The sequence below is a fragment of the Numida meleagris genome, chromosome 2, assembly GCF_002078875.1.
Source record: "Numida meleagris isolate 19003 breed g44 Domestic line chromosome 2, NumMel1.0, whole genome shotgun sequence".
Lineage (NCBI taxonomy): Eukaryota > Metazoa > Chordata > Aves > Galliformes > Numididae > Numida > Numida meleagris.
In genome coordinates this window covers 33,368,386-33,386,098 of record NC_034410.1, presented here as the reverse complement: position 1 = coordinate 33,386,098, position 17,713 = coordinate 33,368,386, and the positions used below count along the sequence as shown (strand labels likewise).

General features: G+C 43.0%; 1 protein-coding gene and 1 long non-coding RNA gene across 4 annotated transcripts in view; one reads left to right on the top strand and one right to left on the bottom strand.

Moving 5' to 3' along the window:
* Positions 2,352 to 16,358, top strand: LOC110394290. Of its 2 annotated transcripts, none has more exons than XR_002435527.1 (3): positions 2,352 to 2,872; positions 12,046 to 12,114; positions 14,754 to 16,358. It is a non-coding gene; the product is annotated as an uncharacterized LOC110394290 (long non-coding RNA). The 2 variants fall into 2 exon arrangements; XR_002435526.1 differs by lacking the exon at positions 2,352 to 2,872 and adding an exon at positions 8,435 to 8,522 and having other exon boundaries at positions 10,530 to 12,114.
* CREB5 (cAMP responsive element binding protein 5) overlaps positions 6,344 to 17,713 on the bottom strand; it is a 253,101-nt gene continuing 241,731 nt past the window's right edge. For both annotated transcript variants that reach the window (XM_021388078.1, XM_021388079.1), the window contains 3 exons: positions 14,706 to 14,933; positions 13,997 to 14,105; positions 6,344 to 13,020 (listed from right to left, as the gene is read on the bottom strand). In XM_021388078.1, the coding sequence (XP_021243753.1) occupies positions 12,857 to 13,020; positions 13,997 to 14,105; positions 14,706 to 14,933 (501 nt within the window). In that variant the 3' untranslated portion in view covers positions 6,344 to 12,856. The remainder of the gene's footprint in view (positions 13,021 to 13,996; positions 14,106 to 14,705; positions 14,934 to 17,713) is intronic.

Below are 17,713 nucleotides of genomic sequence, written 5' to 3'. Positions count from 1 at the left end.
TAGACTGAGAAGCAAGGGGTGCTTGGCAAGAGTCCCTTCCCTTCCCTTCCCTTCCCTTCCCTTCCCTTCCCTTCCCTTCCTTTCCCTTCGGTCTTCCCTTCGGTCTTCCCTTCGGTCTTCCCTTCCCTTCCCCAGCCTCTACCTTGCCTAAATAAGAGGTTGGTTTGTCTCAGATTGCTGGAGCTGATCAGGGGAGTTGAAAAGCTGCCATAACCATTAATGTAAACCTGATTGTGTGTATGGACCCTGGTCTCTGTCACACAAACCAAGTGCATGTGTCCAGTCACAGGAAGGGCATTTATTTCTCAAACAATAGAAAGCAGCACTGAAAAACGAAATGCAGAAATCCCATTGCTGTGGTGTGGGTCCTCGTATCCCACATGCTTCTAAATGCCTTATTAGGCCTTAGGCACTACAAACAAAGGAGATAGCACTGTCCTGCTCTGCTGTCCCAAAGGTGTGAAAGCATTGGGCAAACTTGCTGTCTGCCAAGCAGAGGCCCTCAGGTGACCAAAGCTAGCAGAGAGGCATTTATTCCCTGGAAATCTCTTGCACCGTTGTAATGGGAGGCCACAGTCTTGCACAAATTAACCATCCATGCAGAGGTAAACCTTAGGGCTTCATTGGGTTGGTCCCTTGTATGTGTGTGCATGGAGTTGCAGGATGAGAGACTTGCACATTACCCTCCCGTTATTACAGGTGAGGCTGAGGCAGAAGGGGGCCTTTCCAAAACCAGGCTGGGGTCCTGAGGGATTTCACAGTTGAGTGAACGGGAATCGGAGAGCAAACAGAAACTTTTCAATCCTTCTGAGGAATGAACGTGAGGAGGACCCTGTGCCAACTATAACAGTCGGTGTGACTAACACAGAACACTGAGAACTGTTCCATTATATCATGAGACATTACATCGTGCTTGAAAAACAGTCTTGGGTGACATGTGAGGGACTGGCAAGCGCATTTCAGGGAATCCTCTTTTATTTCTTAGAGGATTTCAACCCATGTTCATCATGTTATGCGTAATTTAACTTTCTCGGTGGTTAGATTGGTATGGGTTTTGCATATTCGTCATTTAAATTGGGGGGAACAGGAGGTGTAGGAACTTATGTTACACGTTGCTCGTTTATAGTTCCTCAGAGGAATTAGGCACTGGGACTTTATAATTTGCCCATGTATTTCTAGACTTTGTCCAGTGTGCTATGGCTTTGTGAAATAGCAGATACTGACCAAAGTCTGTTTGCATTTGGTATTATAGAACATATATAGTAATGCTTCCATAGAAAACACTGTGATTTTGGCCCTCACAGTTTTTGCAATTTTAATATTACAAGTGTCAATACGGAATGAAATCCTTGCCTTTATTACAACTAATATAGTAGAGCAAAACAAAGAACTTTTTAGAAAATGAATATGCTCTGGGGAAATTCAATAAATCTTTGTTAGGAGGAAAAAAGTCTTACATATAAATATATAAAAACTCGCTGTGAATTGTGCAAACGTTGCTTACTGCTAAAGGAGTAATGCATTGTAAATCAACAGTGGGTCCCATAGCACATTATGGTATGTTTTATTGGGTTTTTACCTTAAGGTAATGTCTTTTATTAAGAGTATGAGCACACACTATGCTGAATACCTTGTTTTTCACAGTGCTCTATGCATAATGGTTTTTTTTTTTTTATTTGCTTCATTAAACATTCCTGTAATTAATGTTTTTAATGGGAATCCAGCAGTAAAAAATATAAAATTTATTGTGGTTTAAAAAACCCCCACTTTGGTTACTAGATTTTCCATTAACAAATGCCGATGATCAAATTCCTCAAAATATCTCTGCGTCCACCCCAGAAATCTGCTGCTGAAACAGGTGATGTTTTCAACTGTGTAATGGGAAAGAAATTCCACATAAATAATCCCTGTGAAGGAGTCAGTATAAATACAGAGGGAGAGAACACCAAAGAGTGTCTTTAAAACAATCCAAAAAAAGCTGGTTCAAGCTTGATAAGGAGATGTGTGTATTTGCGCTGGAGCTTGCAGAGTGAGTTATTAGGTGTTGAAAGACACCGTCTAGGAAGCCTGACCCATCAGAATTTGAATGTAAAAGGCAAGTGACAACTGAATACATGAAAAGCCTTAGAGCCAGCTCCCAAAGCCCTCCTTCCCTGCCTGAAAAGCTCGTTTATCTTCAGATGAATAAGAGTTACAGAATTGGAACCTGAGGAGAAAATCGGTGGTATCCACAGCCAAGGGAATGCTTCCCTCCCACCAGTTGGATTATAAACATGTGAGGGTTTGGGTAATGGGGCTGTAGGTCTCTCCCCGCACCTCTGTGCGTGGCTGTGGCATTTATTTGATGGCTGATACAGCTTTGCATTGCTGTGACATATCTCATGAGCTCTTGGCTAGACAAATAACAAAGATGTGTCAGAACTGGAGAATCTTTTTACAGCATGTAGAAGTATCTCCATCTAATCCAAGAGGAAATCTAAATAGGAAGAACATCAGTGCTATAATGTCCTTGTAATGAGGATGAGCTTGGCTAGAGCTTTGAAGAAGGCAAGTGGAAAGCAAAGCAACCAGTTTCTCCTTGGGACAGGGATGTCTAGCCAGGACTGTGTGGTCATGCCTCTAGCAGTGAGACTCGGAAGGCCTGAAGTCCTCTGACTGGGCCCTGACAGATTGTCTGCTACTGAGGGCAGGAAAAGGGGCTGGGAAGTGGGGCCCTGCTCACATTTTCTGGTTTCTGTCCCTTGCTCTGTCAGTCTATTCCTCTCTGTGTGCTGCTGGGGGGAAATGAAGACGGTTATGTTTACCTACATCCCTGGGTAATTACAGCACTCTCCCTGAGGTGGCGGGGACATGTGGCACTGCACAGCCGCAGGTGGGTAACACATCTCATTTAAATGCCCTCATTACTCCCCTCTGACAAGCTTGGATGTTTGCCCGCCTCGTTCCAAGGCCAGCCTGGATCCATTTAAAATTAATATTTTTTGTTCCTCTCTATGCCACTCGCATTTTGAAACTGTCCTTGGCTTCTTCTTCCATCTGCTGTCCTTCATCAGCCAAGGGCCTGTCCTGGAAGTGTCTCTCGGCCAGGCCCAGCTGGGGAACAGGGACATTGCTGGAGAGGTGCAGCAGGGCTGTGTGTGGCTGCGCCACTGATGTCAGTGTGTGGTGCTCTCCTCCTTGAAGAATAGCCACAGCAAAACAACAAGAAAACCCACCCAGATCAGCAGCCTGCGCTATGGTACAAGACTCGGCCTGGTGTGACCCGTGTCACGGCCTTGTCTCGCTGCAGGCAGTTCCTTCCCCTCATGCGCAGCTCTTGAAGCTAACAAAAACTACTGCCTTAAGGCACTGAATGAAAGTGATTAGTGAAACCGAAGGGCAGGCAAGAGGAGGATGTAGAGCCCTTCCGCATAAAGCCGCCTGCCTCCTCGGGAGATCCATCGTAATCCAGAGGGCCCCAGATTTAAACTAATCTGTTTCTGTCTTTATTTGTTTTTTTCTTGACTCAATTTCCTACATGAACTGACAAGTTATGTCAAGTATTTGTGTTTCTTTTAACTTGCTCTGCTGTCAGCTGAATGCAATACCCTATGAAAACACCTGCTGACCTGCTGTGTACACACACATCTGTACCATCTGTGTATCTACACCATATAGCTGCATCTTTTATATCTATCCATATCATCCCTTTGTATGCCTACATCTTTATCATTTGCTTTTACAGCAGGGCAGGCAGGTTGCAAATTCCTCAGTTCTCTGCAGAAGAGCCCCTTGTGCTCTTGCTTTGGGAAGGGCAGCTCATGGCCAAGGCTGTTCATGTGGTGCTGTGGCACATTCCTGGGAAACTGGCTGATTAGGTTCACTAATGGTGGGGCTCTCAGGGTATTTGCTTACCTAACATGATCAGCACATACTTCTTAAATATTTTATCAGCTTTGAGGGGTCAGCCTCGCAACGTGGTATTATGTTGCACTGAAGGACAGAGGAGAGTGGAGGAAAAATGGTGCAAAGAGTGCTGCAGGAAGGGGGGTTAAGTAAATGACAAGCATTAATGCCCTGCTTACCACTGCTAAAACCCATGCCCCTGTTTCAGTAGGTCAGGCACAAGAAGTTAGGCCACTTGCAATAACAAAGCAGACCAAAGAATTCAGCACATGGTCCCAAGCCTTCCCTGGATAGCTCTGATCAGGAGGGTGCTGACGGTCCTGTTTTAACTTGGGTCCTTTCTTTCCCACTCTCCCTTGCTTAATTTTTTGACTCCTTGAAATTACTTCTCAGGAAGCTTTAGTTTTAACCTTGTGAGTGTTTCCCATGCACCAAACTTACCAAGGAGTGGAGTGAAGGTTTTCTGCAATGAGAATATGTGCAGCAGAGTAATTCCAGCAGTAGTTCCCGAGTGGCAGTGGGGCCTCAATGGCTAGTAGCTGTTGCAGGGAGGAATGTTCTTTCCCTCTAAATGAGCCCATAATGTGCCTTCAGCTGAGCAGCGCTGGCTCCAGAGTGGATAGGACAATCTAAAGGTAGGTCTGCATTGCAATGCCAGAGCTATGGGTGACAAGGGTTGCTGGTGGGGGAGCAAATCCGGCCACACTTTTTCTTACCCTCTTCCCAAGCACTGTCTGCAGGAGTTCCCCAGGAAGATGACTAGATCGGACTTGGCCCTTTTATAGCTACCTGAGAGTTTACATGGTATTGGTGGGCTTAGTGTCCACTAGCATATTCTCCTCTACTTCAGCTTTTTTTTAAAATCAACCCAAAACCAACTGAAAAAAGCACTAATGTCTGCTTGCTGCTCCATCCTCATGCTGCAAGACTATGTCTAGCTGGCGCTAGTCAGAGCATCCATCTCGCTGACTCCACGCACCCCCCATTTGGCTGCCTCCCCACAAAGGAAGGAGCTGGAGCATTCACTATCACCTATTCATTTTCCTCTAATAATAACTTTGTTTTTATGATTGCTGTCCAGAGCAACCTGGGGAGAGCAGTAGTAACAGCAGACTGCTTGGAGGAGCAACAAACGCTGTGTCCAGGTTTGGGAAACCATGAATCAGCTGCAAAGGGCAGTGTTACCTCAGCTTGAATATATCTTGCTTAGCTCATACAGTCAGGTGTAAATATAACTGTGAGGACAATAACAAAGTCTTGTGATATGCCTTCATGGGAGGCATCTATTTTTATAGTTATGATGATTTTCTTCCAGTATTTGGTCACAGAGCAAGAGCCCTGCTGTATAAATACAGGTTAGGCAGTGGTGTGACAGCCTTGATTAAATGGCAATTCAGATGTATATAGCCTCAGAAATTACTTTAGATAATGCTATGCCTTGATGTGTGGGGAAACAGCTGCGGGAACCCCTTGGAGAGGGAGCCACATACATCTACAGCCTCATCTTCTGTCTCATACAAAGAGAGAATGGGAACAGTGGCATGGCTCTGCCTTTTTCCTACCCATTTTAGGAGGGCAAATGCTCTCGGCTGGATTCAGCCTTCTGAAAACCCACGGGGAGAGCAGCAGGAGCTGCACTCATGCCAGGCCTCCAAGGAGCATCCCTGCAAGCTCCCCAGGACATCTTCTGCAGGATGACACCACAAGTGGGTTCTCTTGGCAGGCTTGTCCCCGCAGCTAGACTGCATGCTATGGATTGTGGGCACAGCCATCAGGTCATTGCCCCAACACAGCAGCATTGTCATAGCATCGTGTGAACCTAAGGATGGGTTCAGCCTAACAAATTTCAGGTTACGATTTGCTCATTGTGCCAAGGTCTGTATTGGACCAATTTATAGTGAGAAATGAGGTTGGCAAGATAACAGGGGCACCACAATTAGAGCTAATTAGCCCAGCAGGAAATCCATTTCCAGGCAGCTTTTGGCAAGAGGCAAGGTTGGCAGGATAACAAGCATAGAGTGTATTTTGATATAAGCACACTCCAGCTGCAAGGAAAAGTAAAATAACAGCTTGTCTCATCCTTATGCGGAGGCCTTATGCTAGGCTCTACCACATCAGTCTTTTTGTTTGAGGCTTTGCAGCCTCTGCACTTGGAAAACCTTCAGAGACCTTGCTCCTGCAGGGCACCAGGTCTTCTGGTAGACATGTGGTGGACCCCTGCAGTGTGGTCAGCAGGGTGGCCTTGCTCCTGCAGCCACATGGGTGCTGCCCTGCACCTCAATCCTCCACCAATTTGGGAGGAGATCAGAGATTTCACGTGGCCAGCCAAGTACAAAGAAGGCATAAATTGCCAGATCTGTCTAAGAATAGAAATAATGGACAAGCAGCTTGGTTAACTTGCAGGAGTTATCTGTATCATAAAATGTCTGGGCTATAGACACAGCCAAACTACTGGAAATATTTGTATTTGAGTGCTTTATTATATTGGAATTGCAGTGATATTATTAACATTTGTACAAATGCACAAAAATCCTGTCTCTTCTAGCTAGAAAGAGATGTAAAAATCTGACCTAGTTGAACAGTCTCAATGAACTCATTGTCCATTTGCAACAATAATGGGTTCACAATGCAACAAAAAGCTTAGCATAAAATTAAACATATTAAATGCTGCAGCAAGTATTTACACTTATGTACCAAAAAAAAAAAAATTATCTCCCTCCAGTAAGGAAGGTGGTTGCTTTACAGAATAAAACAGACAAACAAACATAAAACCTTTGCATACAATACAAACAACCTCAAGCCCAAAACTTACTGTGACAGCACCTTTTTTAATATAATATCTTATATTTATATATAAACTTCGATAGTTTAGGCTTACTCCAAGCAGTGCTAAAAGTTCCTTAAAACCAGGACAATGACAATATTCGAAAAAAGCGACTTGCATGGATGATTGCTACCCAGAGTTTAAATTGAGCTGTTACGGAGTTAAGTACAGAGCTCACCAACATGGGCTGGGAAACACTTGGGTTCAGATTATAAAGTTCTTGGCAAAACTCTCAGTGGCAATTACTCTCATTCTGAAGAGGGAGCACACCTTGCATGCAAAATGCTTTTGGAAGCACGGTAAAGGCTGTCTCTGATATCTCTTCAACCCCAGCTCCTAGGGGCGAGGGGAAGAATTTCTCTGGAATTTCCTAGAATCCAGCAAGGAAAACATTTCCCTTCAGATACATTATCAGCCTCCCGTGCCTTCTTTCCTGACACCGCTGTGACTGCTGCAAAGGCAGAATGAGTTTACAGTCTTCATTCAGAAAACTGCTGCACAGATTTTAGCCAAAAAGAGATTTGGGTCTGTGAGTCTCGCAACATAAGCTGGCATGCTGTTTTGGGGGGCGTCGGGAAAAGTTCTACCCAGGGAAACTTAGCATAACATTAATTTGCATAAATATAGAACTGGAGATCCTGAATACCAGGTATTACACATCAGCCTAAATATAGCAAGTTGCAATTATTGATTCCAGTCCAAGGAGAGCCTGGGAAAGGATCAGATTTCCACTTAGTGAATCAATCTTTTTTGTGAGTGTACACGAACACTGACATTTTTGGCCTCACGGAGTTTTAAGATTTGCTATAAAGTAGATCTGAAAGCTATGTAAAATCAACAACAGTAAGCAATTTAGCTCTAAGTGTAAAGCCACTGATAAAACTGAGATAACTGTAAGCTCTGAAAAAATGTTACCGATATAAACAGTCTCTTTTGTCTTTGCAATATGATGATGACTTCAGATGATGAAAAAATTAATGATTTTTTTTTTGGTGTTTAGATCACTTAAGATTTTATTGCTTTTGTTTGTCCTTAGAAGTTTTTAGTCTCTTTTCTTATTCTTTTTTTTTAAAAGGTGCTGTCCCTAGTCAAGTTATAAGGCAACATATTTTATTGATTTAGACTTTTAATACACAGTATGGCCACTGTTATCACTGCAGCGTCACAGCTACCGTGGGATGGACAACAGTCAAAGTGCATTATCATGCACAACAGAGCCAGTCTCCTGACCTTACGCTACACAGGACACTTTGGTTCTCAGGATGAGAGATTATAAACGTAGCTTAGATCCTGCCTCACACACTTTGCATAATTAAACATTTATATGCTATCATGAAGAGGGTGTAAAGTCTAAGTCACACTGCTGACTTGGTTGTTTTCAGCTTCTCCATTTGGGCAGGTGTGAGAGACAAGTTGTAGATATGCCACCAGTGAAAGCATATAAATGTATCTGGTGCAAACGTCTTACAAGAGAATTATAAATGACCTAACAAGGGAGAGCAAGAAGGAGAGCAAGAGCTAAAGTGCAATTTTAAAATAATATAAATAATTGAAACGTAGAAATAAGGTACTAATTAGTTGGAACTGGTTTTGTTTTATAGGCACAGTTTAGTTTTCATGTCTACAGATCGATCTTTTTTTCTTCTTCCCCCTTCAGTAACTTTATCTGATGCATAATGGAGTTTCAATGGTCTACATCTAAAGAACACTGCTTAGTAAGAGGACAGAAGAAGCAATGATAAGGCAGTATAGTGCAACTCACTATGTGATATTAGAAGAGAAACAAGAATGCGGTTAGATCTTCCATGGCAATGTACGTAATCAGTCTTTAAAAAAAAAGGAGAAAAAAAAGACAGGCTTTCCAGTTATATGTTGACCCATGCTTTCTAAAATGAGAGAGCATATTTTCCAATACAAAGGAAACAACTGAAGGTTTGTAATTTGTTTTGCTGTTACTAAAAAAAAAAAAAAAAAAAAAAAAAAGCAGATGCTGCTTTAAGGAAAACATTTAATTCTAGGAATTTCTGTACAACTGACCTCAGCAAACTTTTCCATCTTAGATGGATGTCTTCTGCTTGAGACCCTCAAAGATTAAGATGCACACACACCTAGAGCACTTTATTGCAAAACTAATATTGTAACTTTAAAAGAAAAAAAAAATAAAAACAAAACCAAACAGATTCTGTACAAGAATACTGTTCAAATGGAATGTGTTAAAATAACATTTATTAATAAATACTTTATAAAATTCTATGTGAATACTAAATTAATAGATTCCTGTTTTAAAATTGCTTTGGTCCTCATGAGTTTTCATAAATTCACTCTATATGTTTTTTTTTTTTTTAAAAAAAAAGGTATTAGCTTCTAAAAAGCACATTTTGCCTAAACTAAAAGGCTAGTTTTAAACACTAAATATTGTTGCTTAAAAAAATATGAATTCTCAAAAATTGGGCATTTAACAACAGTTATAGCTGGCTTGTTAGTTAATAGGACGGAGTCAGTTAACACAAAAAATCCACACGCATTGAGGCACTGAACCATTGACTTTCCACTATTCAGAACATGGGCAGCATACATTTAGCTTCGTAGCAGGAATTAACTCCAAACAGCACAAAATTCTCCATAAATCATCCTCATCGTCCTTATAAAACACACCATGATAGCACACAAACTACTTGTCTCCCACAGGCAGTGTCATGAATATGGCTTGCAGAAGTTGACCCAGGGAAGGGGCTGGGGTAGAAGGAGCTGGATCACAGCATAGTTTCTTTCAGATAAAAGTATTGCAATTGTCCGTGGCTGAGATTTCCAACGTACTTCCGCTGTCATGCAACAAGAAATGTCATCCCCAGAAATATCTTTGAGGTGAGCAGGCTTCCTCCCGGTGAAGGAAGCCTGTGCCGAGCAAAGCTGAGCAGGGGAGCTCCCCACCAAGTCCCTGGCGGTGGGACGGGGCCCAGAGTCTGCCAACGGGCTGGGCTCGAGAGGCAGGAGAAAAGCACATCAGACTCCAGCAGCAGTTGGTGGAAAAGCAGGGATTCTCCGCGAACGAAAGAGCGTGGGGAGTGCGGTGAGGACGTGCTGAGAGGAAGGCCGCAGCGGGGCAGAGGGGCAGGGGTCTGGCCTGCAGCCCTTCCTCAGGCTGCCCCAGCACACAGCCGGCCGAAGGCCTGCAGAAAGGCTGAAGGGTCCCTGCCCTGCAAAACAAGAGCATTTTAAGGTGGAAGTGAATCTGACAAGCGATATAAGGTGCCTGGCAGGGTTGGTCCTTTTACCGATAGAGCTGATATAAATATGCTGCGTGTTGGCTTGGCCTGTGAACCTGTGACAGAGTTACAAGAAGCAATAGCAAATAGCTTTTTATCCTTTACTTATTTCCACATCACTAGCAATGATTATACCTAAAGGCCAATAGTATAGAGAGGAGACATTTCATTGTAATTACACATTTAGGCCAACATGTGTGGTTGGCTTGCCTAGTTAGCATTAAAAAAAGAAATAATTGAGCTATATATAATACACATCAGTCAAACTGTCAAGTTGCTGAATTTAACAAAACTTAGGCAAGGTTTTTGTATTTTTTTTTTTTGCTTTTTTTTTTTCCTTTTTAAAGTAGAGGCTTTCAGTTTAACAGCTAAATATTTTAATTGAGGAGACTGCATAAAATGAAGGTAAACCGTAATTCTAGTGCAGTGCAGCTCATCTGGGTATTCTAACGTTATCAACTACTTAGATTTTTATTTTTTAACGTATTTAAGTGCTACCCACATAGAGGGAAAGTTTGCAAATTAACCCTGTGATGGCATTTTATTTTCCACAGTGAATGATGACATTCAGACACAGGGGAAAGGCTTGTTTTGTCTTTTACATCGTGGATATTCAGCTGGAACATTTTGCTCGACTGCATATTTGAAAGAAGTTCCTTTGGGAGCCATGATGAAGCAAAACCATTTAGCTATTACAACCGGAGATTAAAAAAAATTATAGATTCAGTATTTAAAACACTTTAAAAGTATATGTTTGTCTAAAATATAATAGAAAATTCTTTACATTTGTATTTTTTCTTAATTTTTTTTTTGGTTCTTAGACTATATAATCAAGTCAAGATTTACACTGTACATTAAAAATCTTCTTTTGAATGTATTTGCATAAATGGAAAGAGAGCTGTTCAAGAATACTGATAAAAAAGTTAGTTACCAAGATAAGAACTAATTCAGAAATGACCCTCAGAATTTTGCTTTTCCTTCCAAAAGGGCCTTGCTCCTGACAGTGCCTCTCACTTCACTTGTTTAGCTCTCCTTCCCACTCTGAGAAGAGTCACCCTACTAAAACCCATGACTCCTCTCACAACCAAGAAACAGCAGCTGAGGACAAGAACCTCATTTCAGAATGAAGCGTGTTCTGGGCTGGAGTGTCTGCTAAGAATAGCATGAATTATCTTTTGCTATTAAAGATGCAGTTTGAAAATTTTGAACGTTCATCGCCAATTCCAAGCCTGGTCTGCTCCCTGGGGCAGACGAAGGAGGTATCACCACTGCCAGCCTTGAGAGCAAAACCAGGTCCCAGGATATTGAAAGGCAGCGTAATTAACTGGCATCATCTCCCTCTGATTTCCCCATCAATCACTGCTACTACTCTGGGATGCAAATCCGTTGTGCTGAGGGGCAGGCACATAGTCCAAACAAAAACCTTAATTGTGGCATAAAGCCCCTTTACAGACCCTCTTTGCAGGACTGAATTTTATCCAGTGAGTGCAGTGGAATTTGCCATTCTTGCAGCACTTCTCAGTGGCTGCACACTTTATAAAAAATTTTTTAGCGTCATTATGAGACAATTCCTTACCCACTGTAAACTGGCATAAGTGCCATTACGGTCAGTGAAGCCCCACTGATGTCTGCCAGCTCAGAGCCAGTCCATGTACATCCAAGGGCATGCCTGCAGAGACCAGGACTTTCCCTGGTAATTAAAAGTGGCGTTTTTCCAACTGGTCAGAATGGTTACACTGATTTATTTTTCATTTATAGCCTGTGAAATCTGAGGCTGTTAGCTTTCGGTGCTAGAACAATGTAAGCAGGTTAGGGAACAGAACTTTTCTGAATTATATACTACATGGATTTGCTATGTTAACGACTGGCAGTGCTAAAGAATTGCTGTAATTCTCAGGTGTTACTTGCTATGCCTGCACTGTGCCACAGCCATTTACCTCAGCAGCTTACACGACTCCTAGCATCAACACAGCTGGCTTTCAATCTTGCTTCACCTGCAACTGCACTGCTTTCGCCTTTCCCTGTTTATTAAAAGCACTAAATCAGGAGCATTTCTATTTTTCAAAACAGAAAAGCTCGGTGCGGCCCAGCTGTGGGTGAAGAGCTAGTGAAAGCAGCAGCCGTGCTGGCAGTTTTTAGGTAGGCTTGAAGTTTTTACTTGTTCATCACTGTTCTCTGGGCGGGGTGGGGGAGGAGAGGAAGCTTGGCAAAAAGAAGGGCAGAGGGCTCAGGAAGGGAGAAGAGAGTTGTGAGAATAACTGAAGGACAAAAAGGGCAGGGTGGGAGAGAGCTGGAGGAGGTCGGCTGCGCAAAAGGGCACGTTACTGGGGTTTGGGTTTGTTCCGATAGCCACATACTGTGTAACCGCGTTGAAAGAGGCTCTGATTACAAGACGAGGTTCTGGTGATAGCACAATTCTAACTCATTTTTTATGATGCTGTCAGCAGATGCCCTCTCTATATATTTATAGCCTAATTATTCCTAGTTACCTACAGATGACTCTGTTTAATACTTTTCATGCCTCACATTGCCTAACAAGCTGCAGTTTAACACAACTCCATATTTCTGAGGCTTCAGGCTAGACTGGTGAGAAGAAAATGTGACTATGTACAGAGACAGTTAGGTTTATAAACAAGTAACTGGTACCAAAAAAACTGGAGAAAGCACCAAAGCATTTCTCAAGCTGATAGCATATTAATTGCATAACTCCCTTTTATGTAGCTAAGTATAAAAGACATTTTAATAACTATAAAAATGAAAGCCAGAGTCTTTCAAGAACTGAGGAATCTTCCAGGCTTGAGTTACGGTCAAAAATGTCCTTAGCACAGAGGACGTTTTGATACGCTACCACATTCCCCTAGCAGTTTCTGATCCACCAGTTTTAAAGGATTGGGTTGATGTCTGTTCTGTGGCTGGCGAGCTGGGTGAGAGTGGAGCTGCCCACAACGTCACTGACGGAGGAGGAGGTGGTGATGGTGTTGTGCTGGATGACTTGCTGCTGGGAGCACGCCGGGACCGGGCTCGCAGGAGGACTGCTCTCGGGACCTGGGAAAGGGCGAGGGACAGAGCACACATTCAGTCATCTGATGGTAACCCAACTTTAGGAGCCAGCGCCCTGAGAAAACACCAATACCTTAATGGCTATGAAACCAACACCTAGTACAAAAAGTCCAGTATCTTAAGGCTTACAAAGCCTACATTCTCTATTCGCTCCAGCAGAAATCAACATTACAGTGTAGTGCACTGCATCACAGAAAATCTAATTCAAGCAACAGTTGATAGGCATGTAATGCAATTATGTATTTTTTCTTTGAGTACTGTTAAAGAGACAGACTCATAGTGATGCAGACGAGACAGAAATGGGCTCTATTTAAAAAGAATGCTGCAATCTAGCAAATATTAACGCAGAGGCTCTTCTGAGCCACTCTACAGCCAAGCAAAGAATCTGTCCATAAATTACCATACTTGTAAAATGCATCAGCTAGACAGAATTGATTCAATGTCTGCATCAGATGCAATTAAAAAAAAAAAAAAAAAAAAAGGCAAGATAAGAGTTAAAAAGAACAAACCTTGAAAACCTGCTCCGCGCTTGGTCTGTGCCACAGTCAGAGCACAGAACCGTTTTCGCTGGAGGGGGCTGTAATGCTTTCCTTTATAACTTCCCTTTGGAGAGTTATGTTATTGTGCTGGCAGCGCTGTGTCCAGGAGGACTCTTGCAGGTCTGGAGCTCTGAGTTCCACGGGGATCCTCCACATGGGAGCCAGCATCCATCCGTGCGCATCGCCTTGCGGGGTGGAGGGACAGGGAGGGACCAGCAGTGCTGGGCTGGGTGCGAACTGTGGCTTTTTGGGTTTTAAGCAGGGCTGGTTAATTAGGGGCAGGAGATGGGATAGCTTGGATGATGTTTGAGAAGAGAGGTTCATGTTGTAATATGGCCAAGAAGGGATTCTGGAGGGAAGAACTAGAAACTGTGTTTTCCTGTGGGTGGTGTGGAGACAGAGTAAGCATACTAGCTACTTACTTAGATATCCTTGTGATTCTTTCTGCATGGCTGTTATCGGACAGTCTTTATGCGTTAACAACAACTGTTTCAGCTGTGCTACCTCATTTTTCAGCATGGAGACCTCATTCTAGAAGAGAAATAGAGAGTTTGGTTTGCCACAAATCTTTAAATGCACTTTTACACAAAGTTGAAATTGAGGAATACAAAAGATGCTCCACAACTTTGGAAGAACGTCCTTGACATTATTTTATAGCTCCTTTTGAGGGCAACTTGGCTCCCAGATTTGATGCCATAAGCTGACACGCAAACTAACTTCTGCGCACACTGTAAGAAAGGGACCATTCCTGGGCTTTTAACGTCACATTTATATTCATTCTCTTCCCTTCAATTTATGCTCCCATCTCACTGGCTTTGAGTTAGGGCTTAGCTACGTGCCCTGCTCTGAAGAAGTCTTTTATAGCCAACGTAATGGCACTTAAAAAAAAAAAAAAACAGTGTCAAGAAAAGAAAATAAATACAGCTCTGTCTAGTGGAGGCTTCTAATCCCAAGACAGCTTTTTCCTGGCTTATCCTACTAAAATGAAATTATTCCTCTAATTGGAGCACAGACACCTCGATTAACCGCCTTTGATAGTGCCGCGCTCCCACGCAGCAGCGGTTGTGCCGGGGCAGCAGCGAGCACAAAGAGGGCCTCTGTGTCCTCGGGGGCACAGACAGTGGCTCGCACCTGAAGCTGCATGTTTGTCTGGGTGAGTTCTTCTGCTTTCTTTTCCAGTGACATCACCCAGACCTTCCTCTTCTGTCTGCAGCGTGTGGCAGCGGCTCGGTTCCTCTCCAGAAATTTCCTCCTCCTCTCATCGGGGTCTTCATCCACCACCCTTCTCCGACGGCCTCCAGTGGGCTGCGGCGGCTGTATCGTCTGCGTGGGCTGCATCTGCTGTGCGGCCGGCGAAACCTGTCAAGGAGAGGATTGACATGGCAGTGGGGTGGGGGAAAGGAAGAGGGAGGGAGGCTGAGGCATGGGGAGCATCTCCCACAGTTGCCCGGTTGGATAGCGGGCCAGGAGAGGCACGCGTTGAAAGACACTGCCAGATGCCACTAGTGTTAGCTGTTGGCAAAGGGTTGCATTGGTTGAAGGGGAGATTTTTTGAAATGATTCTCTGAATATTAGTAGGAAAAATATTTTTCCCTTACACCTAGTCATTAAAAACTTTTCACTTAGGTATTTTCTCTGCCACCATCTATTTCAAAGCTGAAATGTCAAGTTTCTCTCAGCAACCCTTTTAAATCAAAGCAGAAGACTGTAGGGGCCTTATTTCTGTCTCTCTTTTTTCTTGTTTTTTGGTAATTGATTCTGAAATTTTGGGACATTCCTTTTACACATGCTCTTCCACCTCTGCTTGGTACCTCATAGACTCTGGAGATGGGAGATACAAGTGCTCTGCCCGTCTGAGCACACCTGGGAAGCTATGCGCAAGGGTGGTGGAGCCAGGAGACCTCAGTGCCCATGAGATGGAGTTGGAATAAAGGAATTAGGTATCAGCACACACGTGGGTCTTGAAGGGAGGCTGGTATCTCATGGAGGTACTGCTGTATCCTCCTTCTCAGGCATTTCTATGTGCCCTCTTTTTGATCACAGAATCATAGAATCACCAAGGTTGGAAAAGTCCTCTAAGATCATCCAGTCCAACCGTCCACCTATCACCAATATTTCTGACTATATTAAATGTTTCTTGAACACATGCTACACTTCTTTTTATTATTATTTATTTGACAACAGTCATGAAAACCACTCCCAAACCCTCTGCTATGAAAACATGGAAAACCACATATTTATACCTATTCAAGTGAAGGAGAGTATCAATCTTGCTTCTGAAAGTAACTTGCCTATTCCCTTACAGAGGAAGCTTGTGATGGAGCTGGCCCCCACCAGGCTGTGCTCTGACTTTTCTGGATGAAATACTCGCCTATGTTCTGGTGAGGAATGAGTATCAGACTTCATGTTCTGTGTTTCTAAAATCAATAGGTGCTGCTTGGGAATAACCAGCTCTCAGACTGCTTTCCTGCTTCACCATGGTGCCCAGGCCCTTCTGCTTTGGGTTTTGCTTGGGGTTCGGATCCGATTGCTGAAGCACAGCCGCAACTCCTGCTACTTTTGCACCAGTGGAGTCTGGAATTGTCCAGAAACCTGAATTGTTGACTCAAACTTAACCTTGCTGTTCTGGCAAAGGCCCAAACCTCCAAGGTACTTCCTTTTGACTTCAGGGAGTGGACGTACTCAGTGCTTTGTCAGATGGAGTCCTGAATTTCAACTGCAGCAATTAACATTTGTTTGCTTAACACGTATGTCTGTCTCAATTAAAATGATACTATCATCTTGCAAGGTTGCTTTTCTGTCTAGAACCTCACCACAAACTGTGAAGAAGAGCTTGCTCCTTTTCCCATCTTACTTGTGTCAGTTAGAGTGGCAATTTTATGTGTAATTATACTGTGCATCTGATAATGTTTTTGCATAAAGCCAAATTTATTCTTAGCTTTCTGGTGCACAGTCAGGTAATTCTCTTTGGTAGGAGCAGAAAAAAAAAATAAAACAAAACCAACAAACTTCTAAAACTAAATAAGCCACTCTGTACCTTCTGCCTGATTCTTAAAGTTTTAGCTTGTATGAAGTCCTCCACTTGCAATTAGAGCTTCCAATCCTCTGCCCACACAGGGGGTTGTCCCTGTGTTGCAGCCCTCATCCTTGCCACAGGAGATGGCCACCAAGGGATACCAGCTGCCCCTGTCCTCTGGGGCCATGCATGCTAGATAGCTCTTAGCCCTGAAATCTGTTAGAATTTATCTTAGTAACTGTCTAAGCATCATTCTCTAATAGGACTTCCCCACCCTGCCTATGGACGTACACACTCTAGTAAGAAAAAAATGAACACATATTAAAATTAAGGTTAATTATCTTTTATAAAATGCCTATCATATATCCATAATCAAGACAAATGTAGGACAGGTAATAAAATGAAACATACCAAACTCTGCTCTGCCTAAGCTATCGCTCTGGTAAGTTTGATATGGAAAAGTGTTAATGTGACCAAAATGGCAATAATAGTATTAATTTTTGCACTAGCTGAAGCAACACAGTTACAGCTTGGTAAAATATCTGTTTCTCAGAAATACATGTATTAGAAGGTTATTTCTACTCTTAGCCTTGATCTAATGTTCATCTCTACTCTTTGCACCAGACTACAAAATTAATACCCAGCCATTCATTCTGGCAAAACACAGCTCACTGGGCTCCTGTGGATCAAAGTGGTAGGTGAAAAACGTTAAAAGAATGCTAACATTACAGAACGGTGTGGGGTGAAATAATGAAATTTATGTCATCGGAACACACAGCCCAGAGCAACATGGACCATGCTGCTGCTTGGCAGGTGGCTTAGAACCAAAGAGTCTGTCTCAGAAGAATAAGGAGGCTAAGAATTAGTAAAATTCACTGAGTAAAATTCAACATCTGCTGGAGCAATCTGATCTCCAAAGAGGCCAATACCATGGAGACTATGGATGAGCTTAGAAAGTAATAATTATCTTCAATACTCAGCAAACACTTATTTTTTTCCCCATTAATGTGTCTATTCAGAAATCGCTCTTGTCTTTGCACCATGAGAACAGACAAGCAGAAAAAGTTCTGCTATCTGGGGAAGCAGATGATAGCAGGGGGCTCAGACCCATCAGCCATCACCT